Source organism: Ictalurus furcatus, chromosome 5 (genome assembly GCF_023375685.1).
Source record: "Ictalurus furcatus strain D&B chromosome 5, Billie_1.0, whole genome shotgun sequence".
Taxonomy (NCBI): Eukaryota; Metazoa; Chordata; class Actinopteri; order Siluriformes; family Ictaluridae; genus Ictalurus; species Ictalurus furcatus.
Genome location: NC_071259.1, coordinates 21581824 through 21602727, shown reverse-complemented (window position 1 = coordinate 21602727; position 20904 = coordinate 21581824). Strand labels below are relative to the sequence as shown.

The window sequence follows — 20904 nt, the reverse complement described above, 5'->3', positions numbered from 1 at the left end:
TGGCAGTTGTGTCAGTTGTGGTTGGATGGGTGTGTGTATTAGTTTGAATATTCTGTAGTGATACCAAGCCAAGGTGATGGCTTATATGAACAAAACTGTGTGGAGTTTTGCATGCTCTCCCTGTGTCCACTTGGATTTCCTCTATCGTCTGGTTTCCTTTGACCTCCCAGAAACCTGCATGTAATTGGATTGGCTACACTAAATTGCCTGCAGGATGAGTGGATGAATGTGAACGAGTGTGCGAATACTCCCTGGATGGGACACCTGCCCATGTGCACAGTGTTCTCAGGATAGGCTCCGGATCCACCACACCCCTAACTAAGATAAAGCTGTTACTGAAGATGAATAAATAACATGTAGCTTATTCCACATTCTTTTCTTGTTGGTTCACCTTGTAGTCAGCGGTCTGCAACATTTGTCCCTGTCTGGAGATGGTCCACTGGTTAATGTGATGGTGGATAATGTTCACCTGGAACATGGTGTTGTATACGAGTACGTGAGCTCAGCTGGGATCAAGCACCATGTTCTGGAGAAGATGGTGGAGCCAAAGGGCTGCTTCAGCCTTACAGCAAAGGTAATAAGTCATAAAAATAGCTTGTGGTGAGAATATTTTGAAGTTGAATGTCTATGGAATTCCTCTGTTCTGTGAGAAATTATTATTATTTTTTTACATTATTTGTTTTGTTTCAGATATTGGAAGCCTTTTCTAAAGACGACAACCATTTTGTGACGAGCTGCAGTCAGCTGATTGCTCAGAGCGAGCGTGTCGTATCGATGCCACAGTATGAGTTCAGAAATATCTGCGACACCAAACTGGAGAGTATACGCAAACGTATCTGCAGCTACCAACAGGTACGTAACAATCCATATTATCTCTTTATTCTTTCTCTCAGACGTAATCAAAAGCTTACACCCCAACCATTTGTTCCATTTGTCCCATTCTCAGTTTGCAGACGAGCTGCAGAATAAGGGCTCGCCCATGCTTAAGCAGGCTAGCAGTAAACCTCACATCCTGGGCTGCATGGATTTTGTCCCCACCAACTGCCACCTGAACCTGATGCAGGTTTCATGCCCCAAGAGCACCACATCAGCCGGCCGTGCCTTCAGCATCCGCTTCGGGCGCAAGAATTCCTTTTTTGGCCTTGACCCAGACCAAGGTTGGTGTTCATTTAAAAAACTTAGTCTAGTTTTTGTCACTTGTTTAAAAATGGTTCCAACATAGTGAAATTTCAATCAAACTGTTTGAGGAAAATATGGCTAAATATTGGTAACGGTTTTACATTATTTGTTAAAAAGGGCCATGATTCACACTTGGGTAAATATAGCCTATTTCCCCAGCAAAAAAAAAACACACCTTACCTCATGGCTGTCAGAAGCAATTAGCTAGATTGTATCCCTGACATAAGGATTCCATTGAACAAAACTCCCCTAGATAAGAGTTAAACATCATGAAATAATAATTAAAGCATACAGTTTAAACCATGAGGGCCTCGTAAATTTCATGCCTTGCTGTAATGACTATTCCCACAGCAAATCAGAGCCTTTTTAAAGCTCTCAGGTTGAAATTACTTCCATCAACCTTCCATTACGACTCCATTAGGCCATGCTGAGTGGCTCAGTGATGTCAGCTCACCTCATCCCTGAGGAGCAAGCTCTCCCATTTCCTGCACCTTAAAGCCGAGGATTTGTTTTCATGTTGTTCACAGCTTGATGTTAGGCCTTTAGCTGAAATGGTTGATTGAGCCAATAAAGTCTTAAGCTAAATAGTACCATGTGTATTGTGTTAACTTTATTTCAGTGCTTTGTTTGTACACGTGTTTGTTATTACTGTTTATATATAATGTACATCATTTACCACATGCTAAGAAATAAGTTATAATCAGTTATAGTGTGAGGTTTCTGTGGCTTTTTTTCGGTATTTATATACACTTGCAGCATATTAAGGCTGTGTTATGTCTGGCTTTTGTTTGTTACTGCACCTGCCACTAGACATGGTTGCGTCTACATGTATCTGCACCAGTACCAGTTGTGTTGTTATGGCTCCTCTTTGAGGTTGTTTGGTTCAAGTGCTTCTCTTCACATCTGCTCAGCAGTTGTGACACGGTCAGAGATACTTCAAATTCTTTTGATGATTGAGCTCACTGAGATTACTGTATGTATCAGGAGCTTTTCCAGGCTGTGTGACTCTGAGTTGTCCCATATTTTTAAGCGTCGTTTGCAATACATGAGCTTGTAGTTGAATTATAGTATTGCTATGAGAAGAAAACCACTAGCATTACTGTCTATTCAAAAATGGCTGATCCCATTTAGGAATGCCACCTTTCTCTCATCTCTCCATCTGCTCTGGTTTTCCTCTCCCTTTGATGGCACTTTCCTTACAATACAATATTCTGTTCTATGAAATAACAATATTTTTATAAAGTGTTGAAAGTCTAACCATTGGTGGTAACCTTATTTAACGATATATTGCCTCAGTTACATATTTAAGTACATTTGAACATGAAGATAATTGGAATTTAAACAAGTAAAAATCTTATACTGATGTATGCTTTCAGCATGAAAAAAAATTAGGGTGTGGTACCTGGATTAAATATTTGCTGTCCCTTCACATCATCAACATAATCCAAATCTTCATCAGACCTTTCAGTCTACCGTTTCTTCCCATTCAGCCAATCTGAACCCCATGTCCCACACGGTCCACTGTGTGACCAGCATGGCAGCCCCATCCTGGAGCTGCATGGGCCTGGATGACGAGGAGATGGAGGGAATAGATGGAGGCATTGAGGCATGCAGGAGGCACACGCAAGGTGAAGGAGGCCTTAGTTTTCTCCTCAAGCAGGAGGACACCGAGAGCCAGGACAACTACATCTGCCTTTATAACCGGCTGGACATCGCGGTCAGGGAGATGAAGCTCTACGTGGCTCAAATTGATGTGTAAGTCTGAAAGATGAATAAAAAAACATTAATGGCAACAGTCAAGGAAGGTCACTACAGTGAGAAATTATGTTTTTTATTAATTGAATCTACAATATGTCTACTCTTAAGCTGTAGTAAAAAAATTTTTTTTTTAAATATTACCGTTTATCCATGCATGAATACTGCTTTATCTGAAAGTTTGAAGAATTCTTTACACCCACTTAGCACAATCACACCATATCATTTATCCCTGAAAAGTGTGTTGTCTGTTATAAATATTTTCCTCTCAGTTTCCCATAAACACCTTATACTTTTTGATACTTTTTCTAGTGTGGAAATACATAATTTTCATTTCTAATTAATGTAGCAATTAAATTTACGACTATATAATATCAAATGACACTTTGGATTGAGAATATACTTTATAGAAGATGCACTTTATAGGTTTCAGACAAATCAGACATATACATGTTTAGGTGGTCTCTCTTTCTGAGTGTGTGTGTGTGTGTGGGAAAATCTCCTTTATCAAATAGCATGTTTTAACATCCGGGTGTGTCTCCACCACACCAGAGAACAGCGAGTCCCACCAGCCACAGCTCTGTTCTACTTCTCCTTCCTACATCAGGAAGCCTTTTCTGAAAGTCTAAAAATATTTATGGGCAGGGCAGAGGAAGCCGAGACTGTAGCCATAACACACTACAGAGGAGGAGACACCATATTTCCCTGCTTCTCCCTTTTGTCACTTTTTTAACACATTGAAATAATCGCTGGGGGTGTGTGTGGCTCACATAAATAAAAAAAAACGAGCAACACCTCATTAACTTTAGCTCTAAAAGTTCTCATTCACATTCTCCTTGAGCTTTAATATTGTGATTGATACATTACCTAGTAATTACAATCAACCTGGAGCCGGTTATGTATTTCTTACATCTTTGTGTGTTTTTCTTTCTATAATATGTGGCTGTGTGCTGTAGGCTCCTGTCCTCCATCACCGGTCCCATCCAACCTCAGAGCTCTGAGCCTCCTTCCTACGACAATGTGCCGTCTACTTCTCCTGGGCATGAGGAGGCCATTCAGGGCAAAAGAGTGTGCTTCAAAGTGAATGAGGATGATCAGGAGGATTCTGGACACGACACCATGAGCTACAGAGACTCTTACAGGTGAGACAGAGACAACAAAGTCAACACTCGAGAGTATCCAGGATTAAATCTGCAGGAAAAGTTCAGATTTAGATTTTTGCAGGTGTTTAAAAATTTTTGCAAGCAACTATTGAGCTTGCTAGTGCTTGGTATTAATTGCATTAGCTAGATAGAGTAGAGTACTATTCATTAAAATAAGACAAAAGTAAAAATGATGATAATAATATTAGTCATAAACAATGATATTAGGTAGGTAAGATTAGCTAGTTAAAGGTTCAGTTCAGCATGAGCACTTATTAGACACATCTAATACAAGCAGCTAGGCACAATAAGAATAATGATTTTCTTATATAGTCAGATATAAATGCATAAATGTTTCCTGAGGCACAAACTACACACCCTTATTATATAGCTATAGTTTTTATTAGTCTGAATGGGAGAATAGTTTCCTGTCCTGTCTTTTCTCCACTGAGCCAAAGTGTTCCTCAATGTACCTTAATGTAACAAAGATTGATTGGGAGAAGCTGAGAGAGCCATGTAAGTCGTAAACTTATGAAGAGATGTGTGTCTGTGTAAGGAAACAGAAACAATGAATGAACTAGAAATTGAACCAGGTGAGCAGAACATTGATCAGTTTTTTAAAATGATTTTTTAAGAAGACCATGGCTGAAATGTAATTGCATAAAATTCCGTTTCACTTCCCAGGAATATTTCTATTTAAATGTGCAGTAACATTAAGCTGTCACATATTCAGTAAATGTATGGGGGGGGAAACTGCTAAAGTTCCAATTTTTCACTTTGTAATGAGTTCCATTGAAAGCATATAAATCATAAAACACTTGTTTAATAAAGTTCAGGCTGATTGTAAACAGCCGACTAAAGCTCGTGTGCTGTACATCAGCAGAGCCGATCCCCTCAGGTAGGTAGTGCTCTCTACAGTACAGGCCTCGTGGCTGCTCCTCCTGTGGAACAGGTGTTTTTAAACCTGACATGTTTTGCTCCAGCAAATTCACAGCACATTCTGTGTGTAGATGCTTTATTACACTGCGCCATGGCTAAAACCTCACGTCATCCTCATTCCCCTCAGTGCCGTTGCTCATGTGGGGTGTTTGTAATTTTTGCAGATGCTGGTTTGAGCAGGGCCTTGCTCACACTGACCACTAACAGCCTGCTGACTGCAGTAGCTCTAAATGGCTGGCTGCGTATGCACTCTCTTCCATTATACAGCCACCCACCATTAAAGCCTGATACCTTCTGAGTGGGTGATCTCATACATTACAGCCCCCCTCGCGTTACCGAGAAATTACATCAGCTTTTGGGGCTATCTGTGGAAAAAACACTTTGCTTGTTTTAATCTGGTTTCATGCATGTATTGAATGTGTGAGATTCAAGACTCCTACAGCGCTTATCTCATTTTTACTGTAGTTCTCGCTCTCTCTCTCTCTCTCTCTCTCACTCTCGCTCTCTCTCTCTCTCTCACTCTCACTCTCTCTGTCTCTCTCTCTCTCGCTAGTTTTTTTTTCCATCTGCTGTATGTTTCACTCCCTTGTGTGGGAGGATGAGTGTTAAGACATGGCTAAGTGTGTCCATTCTTGGCGAAAGCGTTGTTGCAGTAATTGTGTCCTCTGCTCTCCCAGACTGATCTGTTATTCTATAATCTCACGCAAATTTAGCCATTATCAGACTGTCCATATGCATTTAGTGACACTGTCACGAGTCAGTATAACACTTGTGTTAACACAGGCCTAGGGCATATTCTCTCTAGTCCATGGATCTCTAGTCCACTTGGAAATGGTCTGGGGTTCACTTCAGGTCAGTTCATTCACTTGTCATGGTACTTCCTATTTCAAGTTTTACAATGGTGGGAATATGGGATGCTGTGGTCTACAAAGGAGACAGAATGCTTCCTGTATATGACATATGAAGTGAAAATAAATTCAAGTGCCAATGACTACGCTTCAGAAATCATGAAGTATTTTTGTCTATAAGTGAGTCTTCTTGACTGAAATTCCTCGTCCTGGTCACTGACCAGCAAAAGTCAGGTTTGATATTGGAGAATACCGTTGCCATGAAGGGGTGTACTTGGTCTTCAACAATGTTTTGCTAACATCAACATGAATGCCAGGACCCACAGTTTCCCAGCAGAACACTGCCCAGAGCATCATACTGCTCCTGCTGGCTTGCCTTCTTCCCACAGTGCATCCTGGTACCATCTCTTCCCCAGGTATGCAATGCACACACACCCAGCCATCTACATGATGTAAAAGAAAATGTGACAAATCAGACCAGGCCACCTTCGTCCATTGCTCCATGGTCCAGGTCTGATGCTCACATGCCCATTGTAGGCACTTTCAGCGGTGGTAGACAGGGTTCAGCATGAGCACTCTGACTGGTCTATGGCTACACAGTCCCACATGCAGCACGCTGCGATGCACTGTGTGTTCTGACTTCTTTCTATCATAGCCAGCATTAACTTTTTCAGTGAACGCTGGATGCCCATGACCCTGTTGCTGGTTCACCGGTTGTCCTTCCTTGGACCACTTTTGGTAGGTACTAACCAATGCATACCCAGAACACCCCATAAGACCTGCCATTTTGGAGATGCTCTGACCCAGTCGTCTAACCATCACAACTTGACCCTTGTCAAAGTCACCCCGATCCTTACGCTTGCCCAGTTTTCCTGCTTCCAACACATCAACTTTGAGAACTGACTGTTCACTTGTTGCCTAATATATCCCACCCCTTGACAGCTGCCAGTGTAATGAGATAATCAATGTTATTCACGTCACCTGTCAGTGGTTTTATTGGTTTTAATGCTATGGCTGATCGGTGTATTTCAAAAGATTGTTTGCTAAGCAGGTTTAGCACATTAGAAAAGATAATTGAACTTGAAGTGTGATGGGAAATGGATAAGAAGTGAGTAATTAGTGTGAACGTGTAGTGTTTGCTGTTTCAGTGAGTGCAACAGTAACCGAGACTCTGTGCTGTCCTACACGAGTGTACGAAGCAACAGCTCTTATCTAGGGAGTGACGAGATGGGCTCAGGTAAATGCCAACACCTTTGAAACCTTTTTTTTTAATAGTTATGTGTAAGTTCTGCTTGAGTTTGTGTCCTAATATTGTGTGTATGGTGACATGTAGGAGATGAGCTGCCATGTGACATGCAGATTCCCCTGGACAAACAGGACAAACTACATGGGTGTCTGGAGCATCTGTTTAATCAAGTATGTCTGTAGAATCGTATGCTAGCCCAATATATTACAATATGCCTTCTTTTTTGGTTAGATCTTCCTTTGGCTTTTGATTTTTTTTATCTCTTCTCATCTTTTCTGTTTCTTCTCTCTGTCTACCCATGCTGCTCACTTAGTCCATCTTTCCTTCCTGTCCTTTCTTCTCTCACATTACCGCACTCTTCCTCAGATAACCGTGCCCACCTCTTCTTACCTCTCTGTATTAACCTTTGATCTTTGCCCTTTGCCCCTGGACATAGACTTCTCCAGATTTGCAGCAGGCTGTACTGAAGGGAGGATTCATTGCCATGCTGTGTGTGTTTTTCCCCGTTCAGGTCGACTCCATCAACAGCCTCCTGAAAGGACCGGTCATGAGCAAAGCATGTGAGGAAACCAAGCATTTCCACCCTGACCACACTCAGCCAGGTACGGCCCAATGTGGGGCAAACACTGGTGTGTGTGCTATGTTTGGAAAAGTGTTTAGGGTGTGTGTATTTGTGGTCAGTCATTACCACTTTCTGAACTCGAGCAAGACAGCACATCTTTTCTCTGTCTCATTTTATAGACTGTGCGCTTGTTTGGGTTTGTTTGTCTGAGTGTGAGCGCACACACACACACACACACACACATCTGTGTATTTGCAGTGTGTTAGAGAGGGGTCATAATTAAAACCATCTTTACAATAGAAGCCTATGAGGATCTTAAATGCTTTTGTATTGACTCAAATAAGACACGCATGTGTGTCTGTGCACGCGGGTTTCTGCCAGGAATCGCAGACAAGAAAGCCTCTTCCTTCTGCCACACACACACACACACGCACACACACAAACACTCTTTCATTTGAGCTTGAATAGCCCTCATTATAACTGTGTGTCACACCTATGTGGGGGCAGAATTCCGCCACGCAGACGACTGGACAGCACGATGCAGATACATCCTACACAAAAACATCCAGGAGGACCCTTGGAACCTGCCCAGCTCCATCAAAAACCTAGTGGACAGTCTGCATCGCTTCGTAGAGGGTCTGTTCAGAGCCTCTTTTAGTTTTGTTCCTGTGTAGAGTTTAAAAATTATTAAAATATAAAAATTTTGCACAAATTTTATTTGGTTGATTGATTTGTTGATATTTATTTTATGTGTTTCAGATGGGAGGAATCAGCTCTTGCTGGCCTTGCTGAAGTGCACAGGTAAGGGTATAGTAATATGTACAGTTGATTTCAAAATTACTGGCATCCTGTGACTCCCAATGATCAACATTTTCCACTCAACATTTCCAATTATTTCTCTAATAAAACCCTTATTCAAATTGCATATTATTTCTAAATTAGGTTCAGTGCTGTTATTCAGTCCAGGAAAGACTTCAGAAAATACTAATTGTGTCAGCAGTTATGAAAGCACTGTTTTCCTCCTTGAGAAAACTTTTATATTTGGAAAAACAGTGTTAACTCATTACGTTTGATATTCATAAATTTTTTTTTTTTAAAAAACACCACCACACTTTTGTGCAGTTTTATGATTTACTATAGTTTTACTGTCATTTCAAGAAGGAAGGTGTACTTTCACTTTCACTTCCTGTACTTTTTCAACAATGAGCTGCATTATGTAATGTTTCTGCTGTGTATCATGGCACTGTATAAAACCTCTGTAGATTCTATTACATAATGGTTAAATGATTTTCCAGGATCACTGAGGGTGTGTGCTGTGAGATATTTGATTGTTTTATTGGAATTCCACTGCCATTCCTATGTGTGTGTGGGGGGGTGTCTGTGTGAGATTCAGAGTGAAAGTTCAGGAGGTTGAAAGTAAGAGGAGATCTAGAGTGCGAGAACTATTGAAAGTAGAGAGAGAGAGAGAGAGTGAGAGAGAGGGTTTGTCTCCTGGGACCTGTGGTGAGAGACATATGGAAGCTGTTGAGAGAGTGTAAGGGAATCTGATCTTACGACTGCTTCCTATTGCTCTCCCCAAACACACACTCTTGCCAGGACCTGCTCCTGCTCTTACCCCATCCCGACCCTGCACTGCACCGCTGTGTGTGTGTGTGTGTGTGTGTGTGTGTGTGTGTGTGTGTGTGGCGTGTGTGTGTGTGGAGGGTGTCTTCTGCTTTGAGAGCGTTTGGCGGATTTTCAGCATAACGCTATCACGGCTGCCAAGGGCTCTGAATTAATACTCCACTTGCTCAGAGCAGCTTCCAGAAGAACAAAGTTAATCCACAACAAAAACAATATTGTATAATCAATGTGCTCAGTGTTTATATGTTGGATGACACAATAGCCAGGTCTTGAAATCCTTTGTATGATATCATTGTCTAAAGTTCTAGACAGTTGATTCTCACCAGGAGCTGGAGGAGTAAATAGGGGGCTATTACTTTCTCTCAGTCAGCTATTTTAATCCGTCTTGTTACTATCTTTTGCTCTTTCTTTTCTGAGGCCTCTGTCGTAGCCAGCTGTTACAAGTCATCTCTATCTCTCCATATTTCTCTCTCCCCCTTGTGCAGACACGGAGCTGCAGTTGCGACGGGATGCAATCTTCTGCCAGGCCCTCGTGGGTGCGCTGTGCACACTAGCCGAACAACTGGTCTGGGCGCTCAACCTTCGCTACAACAACAATGGTGAATATGAAGACGACTGCAAGGAGGTCAGCCACAAATGGCTGGAGCAGATCTCGGCAATCGGAGTGCTCTTTAACTTCCAGTCCACTCTCTCGCCGCACGTGGTGAGCCACACTAAACACTCCACACCATGGCTCCATAATCATGTGTAAAACTTTTCCCTGTTTAGCAACTCTATGACACCTGATTTAATGTACCAGCTAACTAGCAAGCCCTTTAATAGCTTCAACTGGGGTTTCCTTTGCAAATAAGAGGACTGATGGCTTAGTCGTTAGCAAGTGGGCCTCACACCTCTGGGGTTGGAGGTTCAAATCCTGGCTCCGCCCTGTGTGTGCAGAGTTTGCATGTTCTCTCCATGCTTCAGGGGTTTCCTCAGGGTACTCCGGTTTCCTCCCTCAGTCCAAAGACATGCGTTGTAGGATGATTGGCATTTCCAAGTTGTCCGTAGTGTAATTGTGAATGTGTGTGCGAGTGTGCCCTGTGATGGGTTGGCACCCAATTCAGAGTGTCCCTCACCTTGTGCCTCGAGTTCCCTATGATAGGCTCTATTCTCCCCATGACCCTGTGCAGGATAAGCAGTATGGAAAATGGATGGAAGTATGAACGGATGGAAGACTGAAAAAGGCTTATGGAAGGTCAGATGATGCCCAGGCAGAAATCATTAGGAAAATCCATACAAATCATCCTGGCTGATATTAAAGGAATATTCCAGTGTTTTGTTTTAACCTATTCTCTACTACATCTGCAGTGTATATCTTATAATATCTTATCATAGACAATCATTTCAACACACACCCCTGTGTATAATAAAAGCCTATGGACAGCTGTTCATTCATACATTCATCTCTCAGCAACCGCTTTTTCCTGGTCACGGTTGAGTTAGAGCTTGGGAACACTGGGCACGAGGTAATTCACACTTGGGGGCAATTTAGTGTTGCCAGTCTACCTAAGAAGAGGAACCTGGAGGAAGCCCACACAGAGAGAACATGCACAGAAACTCAACACATACAGTAAACCAAGCTCATGAATGAAAGTTGTTTCCCCTCTCTTGTTTCCCCCTTTTAATTCGCTTATGAATGCCTGTGTAGCCATGCGCATTTTACTTTCGATTAGCAGCAATCCGGGGGCAGCAATTGCTTGAATGGTGGATTCATTATTATTCTTAATGAAAAACACAACAACAAATGACAAACGCGCTTATATTAAACATTTTAATATAATTTTGTAAACATACAAACTTTTGAAACCAAATCTTCCGCCATCATCTTGTCAGTCAGCTCGCCTCGCTCTCATCAGATGATAAATAAAATCTGATCTGTGCTGTGACTCTGACTCATTCGGGTCATGCTGAATTGAGCAGACGTGTTCAGTTTTTAATTGTAGCGTCCGTTCTCTAACTGAACGAAATGATTTTTATTACTTTAAAAAAAGCAAAACGACAGTGGGGGCGGTGCCACGGTGGGGAAGTGATGTTATTGGTGTACAACCAAACACCATGAACACCGTCTATCGCAGCATGCCTAGTATCCAGCACATCTGTGTTGTATGTGTAATTGCCACAGAATACTGAGAAACTGAACAGAAACACAGCTATAATGAAAGTCTATGGGTGGTGGCTCAGTGGTTAAGGCTTTAGGTTACTGATCAGTTGGTGGTTCAAACCCCAGCACTGCCAAGCTTCCACTATTGAGTCCCTGAGCAAGGCCCTTAACCCCATCTGCTCCAGGTGTGCCGTGTATCATGGTTTCTAAAAATCCTCATCCAGGTTCCTAAAGAGCTGTGAAGAAATAATTTAACTGTACTGAAATGTAAGGTTTTAAACCTTACATGAATTCTTCATTCAGATATATTAGTAAATTAAGCTTCTAATGTGTATAGAATGTCATTTCAGAAATTGGACTACTTTTTCACAGGGATGAATTGTTATGCATTACCATTATAAAACCACGGATAAGACAAGCCCCTCTCACCCTTTATTGTTAGAATGTAATGGTTTAACTTTTGAATTTGTGTTTTTTATATATATATATATATATATATATATATATATATATATATATATATATATATATATATACACACATTTACACATACACACACACAGTATATAACTGTTTATATATAATAACAGTTTCTTGTTTATTGAGTTCAACAGCTACCATTAGACATTTCATATTTTTAATGATAGAGTTTAAAGTAAACGGTTTTTCCTTCTTTTCTCAGTACAGTTCTTTAAAAAATGTATAGTTACAGCTGCTGTAGACAGAGATGCATTTGAGAAAAGTTGGAGTATTCCTCAGAGTTTTTAGTCTGCTACATTTCGAGTCTCTTTCCATGTGACAGAGAGAGGAGCGCATCATGCTGGAAGACACAAAAGCAGCTCTGCAGGATCTGGATAAAGTCACTGTGTTCTTCCGACCATTGGAGAATGAATGCCTTGTTGCAAGTGAGCATCTGCTTCTGCTAAACATAAACTTTGAATACTATCTAACAGACAACAGTTTGCACACAGTGCCAGTATGGAGCATTTTAAGAACCTGTTTCTTAGTTGTGTTTGTTTATAAAGTGTGGTGAGACTTAAACTATTGTAAGTTTCCATAAGGTCGTCTCTGAACTGTCTAGGGTTACATTGATGATAACATGATGACACGCCATAACTTTGAGCTCTTAGACCAGGATTTTTTTTTTTTAAATCCCATCCGAAAAATATGCTTTTGAAGTCAGAGTTTCAGTGACAATGCACATTTCTGCTGTTTATAAATAATTAGAATGATGTGTTTCTCTGTAGAGAACAGCTGCAGGAGTCCACAGTAGTGTTACTGCTCCAAATCCCTTCCCTTTAAAGTCGCCTCTCCCTCAAACAAACACACACACACACACACCCTCCAGATGTCCCTTCCAGGAATGTCAACATGGTTAGCAGAGATAGAGATAGAGTTTTCTCTTTATCTCAAAGCCTCTGTTTTGGTTGGAGGAAAGAGAAAGGATTTTGTAATCGAGTCTGTCTTTCCTGCTCCGGTGCTAAATTTCGCTCCTTTGTGTTCCCTGTTGAGAATGTTGCTTTGGAGGTTGTTTTTATACACTTATATACTTTTTTTTTGTATACTAACTAGCAAATTATGAATTCTTACATTTCAAAGCAGAACACACTAGGAAACACAATTGAAATAGACACTAATGCAAGTAAAACGTCTCTTTTCTTTGTCTCTGCCTCCTTGTTTCTCCTTCATCCTTCCATCATGTCTGTCCTCAGACACGCCAGTGCATTATCAGGTGGAAGGCAGTCGGCAAGCAATCCGTGTCACACTTTACCTGGACAGCTGTCATTTCAGCGAGCTTCCTACACGTCTGCAGAATGGAGGCAGCCTCAAGCTGCACTCGGCTCTTTTCACCAGAGGTGTGTACATAATTTTGTACGGTTTAAAGTAGAGCTTCATTCAGCTCGAGGTGGGAGTTTCCTCTGCGAAGGATTGTTGACACCCTCTAAACTGTATCGTTTCTGTCTGACGCTTCAGTTTTGATAAGAAACTGTGAATTATGAGCTACTCATTCTAACCATGAGTTACTCATTCTGGGAAGTGTCTTGTTCCCTTTATGAATCTTGGTTTCCATCTAGTGGTATTTAGTGCATACTGCAGGAAATTAAAGACACCGCAGCTCTCCAACACTACCCCATGTACACTGTATATGTGCAGAAAGTACTTTTGCTAAAAGAGAGATACATGGTGCTGTCTTCTTTTCAGCATTGGAGAGGCCGGAAGGAGTGGCAGCTCAAGACTTTGTGGCCATGGAGGAGTTTCAGCAGCGGATCAACGCTGTGTCACTTGAAAAAGTCAAATTTTATTACCGGAGACTCAGGTAGAGTTAGACACACACACTGTAGTGCTATGGATCTCGAAGTGATTTATTATTTTTTCTTCTTCTAATTTTTAATAACAAGACTATGAAGATTGCCATAAACTGCTGTCAAAGTTGTTCTTGTTATATACTTATTTATATATTATAGTTATTTGGCTGTTCACTTAAATCAAATGGGTGTAAATTATTCCAGTAATATTAATGTGTTTCTTATAGGAAGTTGTTGATTTCAAGCATATAAGTAAATATTACACCAACACCACGTTAACACTTTGAACCTTTTTTTGCAGGGCTTTCTATTTAGAGAAATCCAACTTATCCTCCGGCTCAAATTCCACCGCCATGAAAATAGATCATGTAAGTAAACCTCACAGGAATGTTCGATCATGTCTCTGGTTTGTTTGCACGGACAACAGTTCCTCGGTGATGCGCTGTTTGCGTTCTTGCCTGGAGCTCCAATTCAGATTTGATCCCTTTATAGCTTTATCAAGGTGTAAAATCTTAAATGGATGGCCAGAGCAACCCCATGTGGTCACCTCAGGCAAGAACAGTTAGACTTATTTTCCTTTACCGGTTTTCCCCATGTGCAGCTGCTTCGACCTCTCAACACCCTGGATGACCTGTGCAGGCTCATGCAGACATACATGAACGTGAAGCCGAGTGCGACGGGCCACCCATCTGGAGTCAGTGTGCTGCTCGTGTCCTCAGAGCTGTGCAGCCGCTTGGGGGCTTGCAACATCAGCATGTGTGCTACTGGCATGCAGAGGTAACAGCCACTTAATGCTGGAGTGTTTAGAGCTACGTTAAACCTGGTTGTTTCACATGTTATCATCACACATAAAACTTAATCTTTCTCTCTCTCTCTCTCTCCCTCTCTCTCTTTCTGTTCTCTGCATCAGATAAATTCTTAACAATGACTGGATATAATCTCCCTTAGAAAAACTAGAATCAATGCCTACATATGCTTTTTAATAAGTAAAAGGTTTACTCTGCCCTGCATTACTGATTATTGCCCACGTGTGCATTGTTGGTGTAATGCAGTGTGGATATGTGTGCCAACGAACCTACAGATCAAAAGGAGTTTGCTCATTTATAATTTGCACTGCAGCATTAAGCTTTTAATCAGATTTGCTGTACTATGTGAACAAAGTCTTAGAGTGACTTTTGTTGAGCTGGTGAACATAAATGAGCAGAATCCATGCTAAAATGAGCAATATGAGTTAAAGGGCTGCAAGGGTTTCAAAATCCGCAGCTCTACGCAATGTGTGTTATGTTTTAAACTAAACCCTCCCGTCAGTTTCTGTGTGCCTTCATCTATCCCAGAATGCCTTTAACTTGGAACATGTGTTGTGCAGGTGCACACTGACTGTCTCCTTGGAGCAGGCCATGAACCTGGCCAGGAACCACGGCCTCATTCCCCGTTGCTTCATGCAGACTATGGACATTATGCGCAAACAGGTATGACACTACACTATACTATTATATACACTATTACTATATACGTCAGGGATAATCCACAGCTAGGTGTGCGTTACACGATTTTAATGCACGATGTGGAGGCAACCACGGAGTGCATTAAAATCGTCTAACGCACACCTAGCCATGGGTTTTCCCGCTTATACCATGGTGACTTGCCAGCATTGACAAGTTAAAGCTGTCATTGATGTTTGCAGTGCAAACGTATATGAAAGGATATAAATAACGGTTCATTTTTGTTAGTTATTTTATAAATGGGTTGTTAGATCTAAAATTCTGCCCGCTTTAAATCATACACCAAGATAAAGTAGTGTGATAAGATTTTCATTTATTTAAATGAATTATAATAAATATGACTTACCTGCGTCTATGCCGCATCGCTACTAATAATGAAGCTGTGAGATTGACTACTGTATGCAACTGTAACTGTATGTTACTATGGTTACAGTTGTTTATAGGCAGCGCGTTCATTTATTACGGCGATTAAACTGACTGGAACTACCTGTGTATTCAACGGTTTGAACGCACACCTTCCAACCAATCAGAATCAAGTATTCAGACAGACCATGGTATATTGTATTGTACTTCATTTTATATACAACTACTTTATGGTGTACAATAGAGGTAATATGGGCTGAGATCATCTGTTTTGATTTTTTGGTTGAGTGTAATACTTGTGTGTAATATAGGTTAATGTGTTCATCCATGTTAATCCATAGGGCACCAGAGTAGAAATCTCTGCCAAAAACCTCAAAGTGATGGACCAGATGCCTGCCTTCGCACCAAGGTATCAGATATTCCACTTGTAGCCAACTCTTTTTTTTTTTTTTTTTCTTCCTGAATACCCTTTGCAACATTTACAGTTTATCTGTAGCAGTAATGATATTTGACCCCTGGCTTTGGCCATGCGGGAGACACCTGAAAACTAGGCTTTTCTGCTTTCTCAGCTATAGCAGTGGTCAGACGAACATGAATAAAAATCATCTGAAGTTGTTAGAAAAGAAATCGCCACTTCAGAAAAACAGATCAGAAAAAAAAAAATCACCTATCAGATGATCTAGATGTTTTGCCTGTGAATTTGTGAACCTTGTGGGACAGCAGAAAACAAAAGGTTGATTATTTTACTTTTCTGTGTTGTTAAACGGGATGTTCAATAGTAAAATATGCCGTCAATTGCCATTTAATATTTTCTTTCAGTGTGTATTACATAGAGCTTAATTCATAATCCATCTTGTAATCATTTTTAAATGAGTTTTGTGTTCCTATTTGGGTGGCCAAGTTGTTTGATTTGTTTGATGATTTCCTTTCATGTCAGTAATAAAAGTGTAAAGACAAGATAAAAAAAAAAAACCTTGTTATATGTTTTATCATGTGCAAAATAATACGGACATTGAGAGGACTGCAGTTCAGACATTTTCATTTTGTAAGTCAGCTTATACAGTCAGCTGTGTGCTGAGTGTACAAATACAAACAGTTTTTCTGTTTGCAGTTAAATATCACTTTTAAACAAATTCTATACATTTTCCACCAAAATACACGAGTGTTTTTGTAGTAAAACACTGTTTTATTCTCTCTGCCTGCAAGGGTTGTCTTGTTAGCAATGTTAGCACCTCTGCTTTTGTAGTGAAGTCAATATTATTCTAAGAATAATGCTGAAAGTCATTTGTTTTGCTTGTTCCAGACTCTTCAAGCTGTGTCTCCCACCTTCCGATGGCGATCTCTGAGTCTCTCACCGCAGCCTCTTGACCGTTCACTTGAAATATTAAACGAAAGACTTGTGACTTTGTGACAGTGAGACTTCTTAAAGAGGTCACTTTGCCTTCGCCAGACGTTTCCGTTGTACCACACCTCGGCTCTGAGAGGATTTTTTTTATAGGAGGCTGACTGAGGCTAACACATCAGCCTGCATGGAAATAGTCTAGTCACAATGCTATCCTTGGCTAGCAGCAACTACTCTCACTGCTCCAGCACAGACTTCTCCTCTCAATGTACTTGGATTTTGCCACTGATTGGTGCCGTTCCTAAGACTATGGATTATGTTGTTTTTTTTTGTTTTTTTTAACCGAGTTACTAAACTACCTGTAACAGACTGTGTTCCTCTCTTTGCCTTGGACTGCAGCGTTGGTGAGCTAACCTGTTCTGTCTCTAGCTGGCGAGGCTAACATCTCTTCCACTGCCTCAGACATGTGGTGATTATGTGCAATTACTGTAGCTTAGCATGTGCATTCCTGCACTGTTCCTTTCCGAGAGAATTCGTCAAAAGGAGTATTTTTATTTTCCTTACATCAGGTCTTAGAAATTACTGAAAGCATTCCAGTCTAACCACCTGACAGTATTATATGGACCAAGCTGACACGGTTTTAGTTTATATATATATATATATATATATATATATATATATATATATATATTTATAAATGCTTTATTTTATTTTATGTTATAGTTTGTGTCAGAGTTCCATAATGTATGCAGGAAGGAAGATCATTTTAGGTGAGAAAGCTAAATAAAGTTGAACAGTTGACATCTATTGATACTAAATGCTCAAGATTTTTAATCAGATCAGAGAAAGTGAAGATATTTCATTGTTTGTGTCTGGTTTTGGCACTTTTTAATCTCTGGGTGTTACAGTGTAAAGAACTATTCTAGAGCATAGCAAGAGTGTTTTGAGAAGCACAATAAAAAAAGCTCAAATTATTCAACAGTGTTTGCTAAATACTGTACAAAACAAAGGGATCATTGAAGGATGCTTAAATATAGTGAAAACTATTTTATTGAATTTCCTTTCTCTCTCTCTCTCTCTCTCTGTGTGTGTGTGTGTGTGTGTGTGTGTATATATATATATATATATATATATATATATATATATATATATATATATATATATATATAAAACAGGTCCTCTAATGCTATAATTTAAATTGAATTATTAATGTTAACAATATGAAACTGTACATCTTTGTATACATGCTGTATATGTGAATAGCAGTCCTTGTTGTGTATTTCCACTTACATTGTTTTCAGTATTTAAATTTCTAACCATGCCCATGTGGTCAGTAGAGATTTACAGACAATTTGAAAAATGTACCAGAGCCGTGCTTCTTGTCCGTGGGAAAAATCTAACATTAATATAACATTTTGTTTCCTCAAAGCAAGCTCAATTGTTATTTATTGATTAGCCTATGATGAACTGAGCATAGGCTTTTTTTTTATTATTTCAAAATCAATAACTAATGTATAAATATACTGAATTTAATATATACTTACAGAACGGTATGCATAAGATGTTTTAAATCACATTTTATTTTGTGGAATGCCACCTTCTCCCACAACATGAACATACTACAGATATGATTATATGTCTTTGTTTTGTCACATAGCCGACAAAACACTGTGACAAAGGGTGTGTTCAGTGTTATGCAGTGCTGTGTTTTTGACATTCACGGTGCCTTTCGGATAGGAAAAGAATTGGGTGTCTAGTTTGAAAATACCTGATATGTATAGCTATGTGCAGCACATCTTTAGTTGGAACTGGAATAGAGTTTACCACAGAGTGAGATGATTACGTCTATTTCAGGCTGAGCTTGCTTTGGAGAAACCAGATTAGCATGCTGTAACATTAAGTTTTTGAGTATATAAGTGTTGTCCAGCCCCAGATGGATTTTCCTGCATCATCCTATGTTTGGGATTAGCTGATACATGTGTAAGAAACACAGAAAGGTTCATGTGTGTTAGTCCTAAGGCTTGGAATGGGAATCTCTTGGTCAGTAAAAAAAAAAGAAGAGAAAAAGCCTTGTATACAATAAGCTTAAGTATATAATGGTGATGCTCTTTAACTTGTAATATCTGTGGATGTTTGAATGTACTGAAAAGAGGTTTTTTTTTTTTTTTTTTAAATCAATGTGATTATCACAATGTCCGCTCATTAACAGTCTATTAAAATCTGACAGGTTTGAAGTAATTTGTTGTCACACTACTGGCTGATGTGTGTGATCACCTACACAGAAATACTCTCAATGAAACAGGTATATATCATATGGTTTTACTTCACCCCAATGTTCTGTCAGATCAGTATGGAAATTAAAATTTCTTGTGGTTAATGATCAGTATTGTATAATTAAGCTTGACATTATATAGTAAGATATGTTGCCTTGTCAAATTATATGGTTTAACTACAGGGTGTCAAAAAAGTCTCCATACATAGGGGAAATTAACACTTTTTAGCAAAATGTCTTCCAAAATTGTTTATACTTAGTTTATAGTATAAAGCCTTATATATTTATATCGGATAGCTTTAAAAAAAAAAAACGCCTTTGACAAAAGAAAAATGTATTGAAATCATTCTCATGGCTGGATCTGGAAGCTGTTGCAAGGTTCTGATTTGATTTTAACAGGAAACAGGACAAACACATAACACACGACACTGTTGCCAAACTCACCCTGTAGTTATTACTCCAATTTTTTCTGTAGTATATCAAGCAAACTTAAAAGTGCAGGCCAAGGAAGTCATAACAGTGTTCATCTAGTAAGGAGAATTTTTCATTTAGTGGATTTACACAGAACACGGGAGTTAAATCTGGTCCTCAAATGGCTAGTGTAGCTACAGGTTTTAATTCCCACTAAGCAGGAGCACAATGATACAACCCATTTGCTGTTTAAGGACCTATATTAGGGGTTCCCAAACTACGACATGGAGTCGTTTGATTTACAAATAAGGTTGTGAGAGAAACTCACAGTCTAATCTTTTCTTTCATTCCCTTGTTGTATAAATTGTTAGCACGAATTTCGCTCTAACTATGAAAACAGATTTTGTGTGCTACTGTTTTGAAAAATTTTAGGGCGTTACAATCAAACAAACCACATTAAAAATGAGCACATTTCTCTCCATCCATACCTTCGACTGCCTCCACTACTTCCTCGACAACACTGAGTGACTCTGACTCAGTGGAAAATGAGGAACATGCCAAAAAACAATTAATTGAATATTAATTTACAAGTCCTGAAGAAAAAAAAAATGTAGAGTGAGCAAGGCTTGGGGTTCTAGAAAATTCGTAAATTCCATTTAGTGTCATTTGCCCAAAACGTTTGGGAACCCCTGACTTAGAGCAATGAATTAAACAAGCTGTATTGGGTGTGGCCTCTGCTTCAATTCAAGAGTTTTATTGGTCACATACACAATTATATACAGTAAATAACTTGCAGTGAAATGAAAACCTGGCCTAATCCTCTTCAGACTGTGCATTAAATACTAAATATAAGTAAAAAATGCTTGGTTAGAATGTGATATTGGACACCGCTGACAAAAACTTACATTGACCTTTTTTCAATTTACACAGTTACTCTGAAGCCATGTCTTTTTTGCCCATTTACAGACAAATTGCATTTTTGCTTGCCGCACATCTCCAGGGTTGGGTTTGAATCCTGCCTCTGCCCTGTGTGCGTGGAGTTTGCATGCTCTCCCCATGCTTTGGGGGTTTTCCCCGGTTTCCACGCCCAGTCCAGGGTGTCCCCCTGCCTTGGGAGTTCCCTAGGACAGGCTCCAGGCTCCCCGCAACTCTGTGTAGGATAAGTGGTATGGAAGTTGGTTGGTTGATTGGAAGTGTTTAAAATCTCTTTAGCTTGTGTTGGATTGTAAGCTTTAATTATTAGGATCTATTATACCCTAATTATATAAGCTTCT

At 39.9% G+C, this 20904-nt stretch overlaps 1 protein-coding gene across 1 annotated transcript in view; it reads left to right on the top strand.

Moving 5' to 3' along the window:
* prex1 (phosphatidylinositol-3,4,5-trisphosphate-dependent Rac exchange factor 1) overlaps nt 1–17579 on the top strand; it is a 94335-nt gene extending 76756 nt beyond the window's left edge. The window contains exons 22-40 of the mRNA XM_053625208.1: nt 399–574; nt 691–852; nt 947–1157; nt 2670–2934; nt 3891–4076; nt 7012–7100; nt 7197–7279; nt 7621–7711; nt 8179–8307; nt 8431–8472; nt 9780–9997; nt 12237–12339; nt 13147–13290; nt 13637–13751; nt 14042–14108; nt 14342–14517; nt 15107–15209; nt 15947–16014; nt 16909–17579. Of these exons, the coding sequence (XP_053481183.1) occupies nt 399–574; nt 691–852; nt 947–1157; nt 2670–2934; nt 3891–4076; nt 7012–7100; nt 7197–7279; nt 7621–7711; nt 8179–8307; nt 8431–8472; nt 9780–9997; nt 12237–12339; nt 13147–13290; nt 13637–13751; nt 14042–14108; nt 14342–14517; nt 15107–15209; nt 15947–16014; nt 16909–16951 (2471 nt within the window). The 3' untranslated portion in view covers nt 16952–17579. The remainder of the gene's footprint in view (nt 1–398; nt 575–690; nt 853–946; nt 1158–2669; nt 2935–3890; nt 4077–7011; nt 7101–7196; nt 7280–7620; nt 7712–8178; nt 8308–8430; nt 8473–9779; nt 9998–12236; nt 12340–13146; nt 13291–13636; nt 13752–14041; nt 14109–14341; nt 14518–15106; nt 15210–15946; nt 16015–16908) is intronic.
* The last annotated feature ends 3325 nt before the right edge of the window (nt 17580–20904 follow it).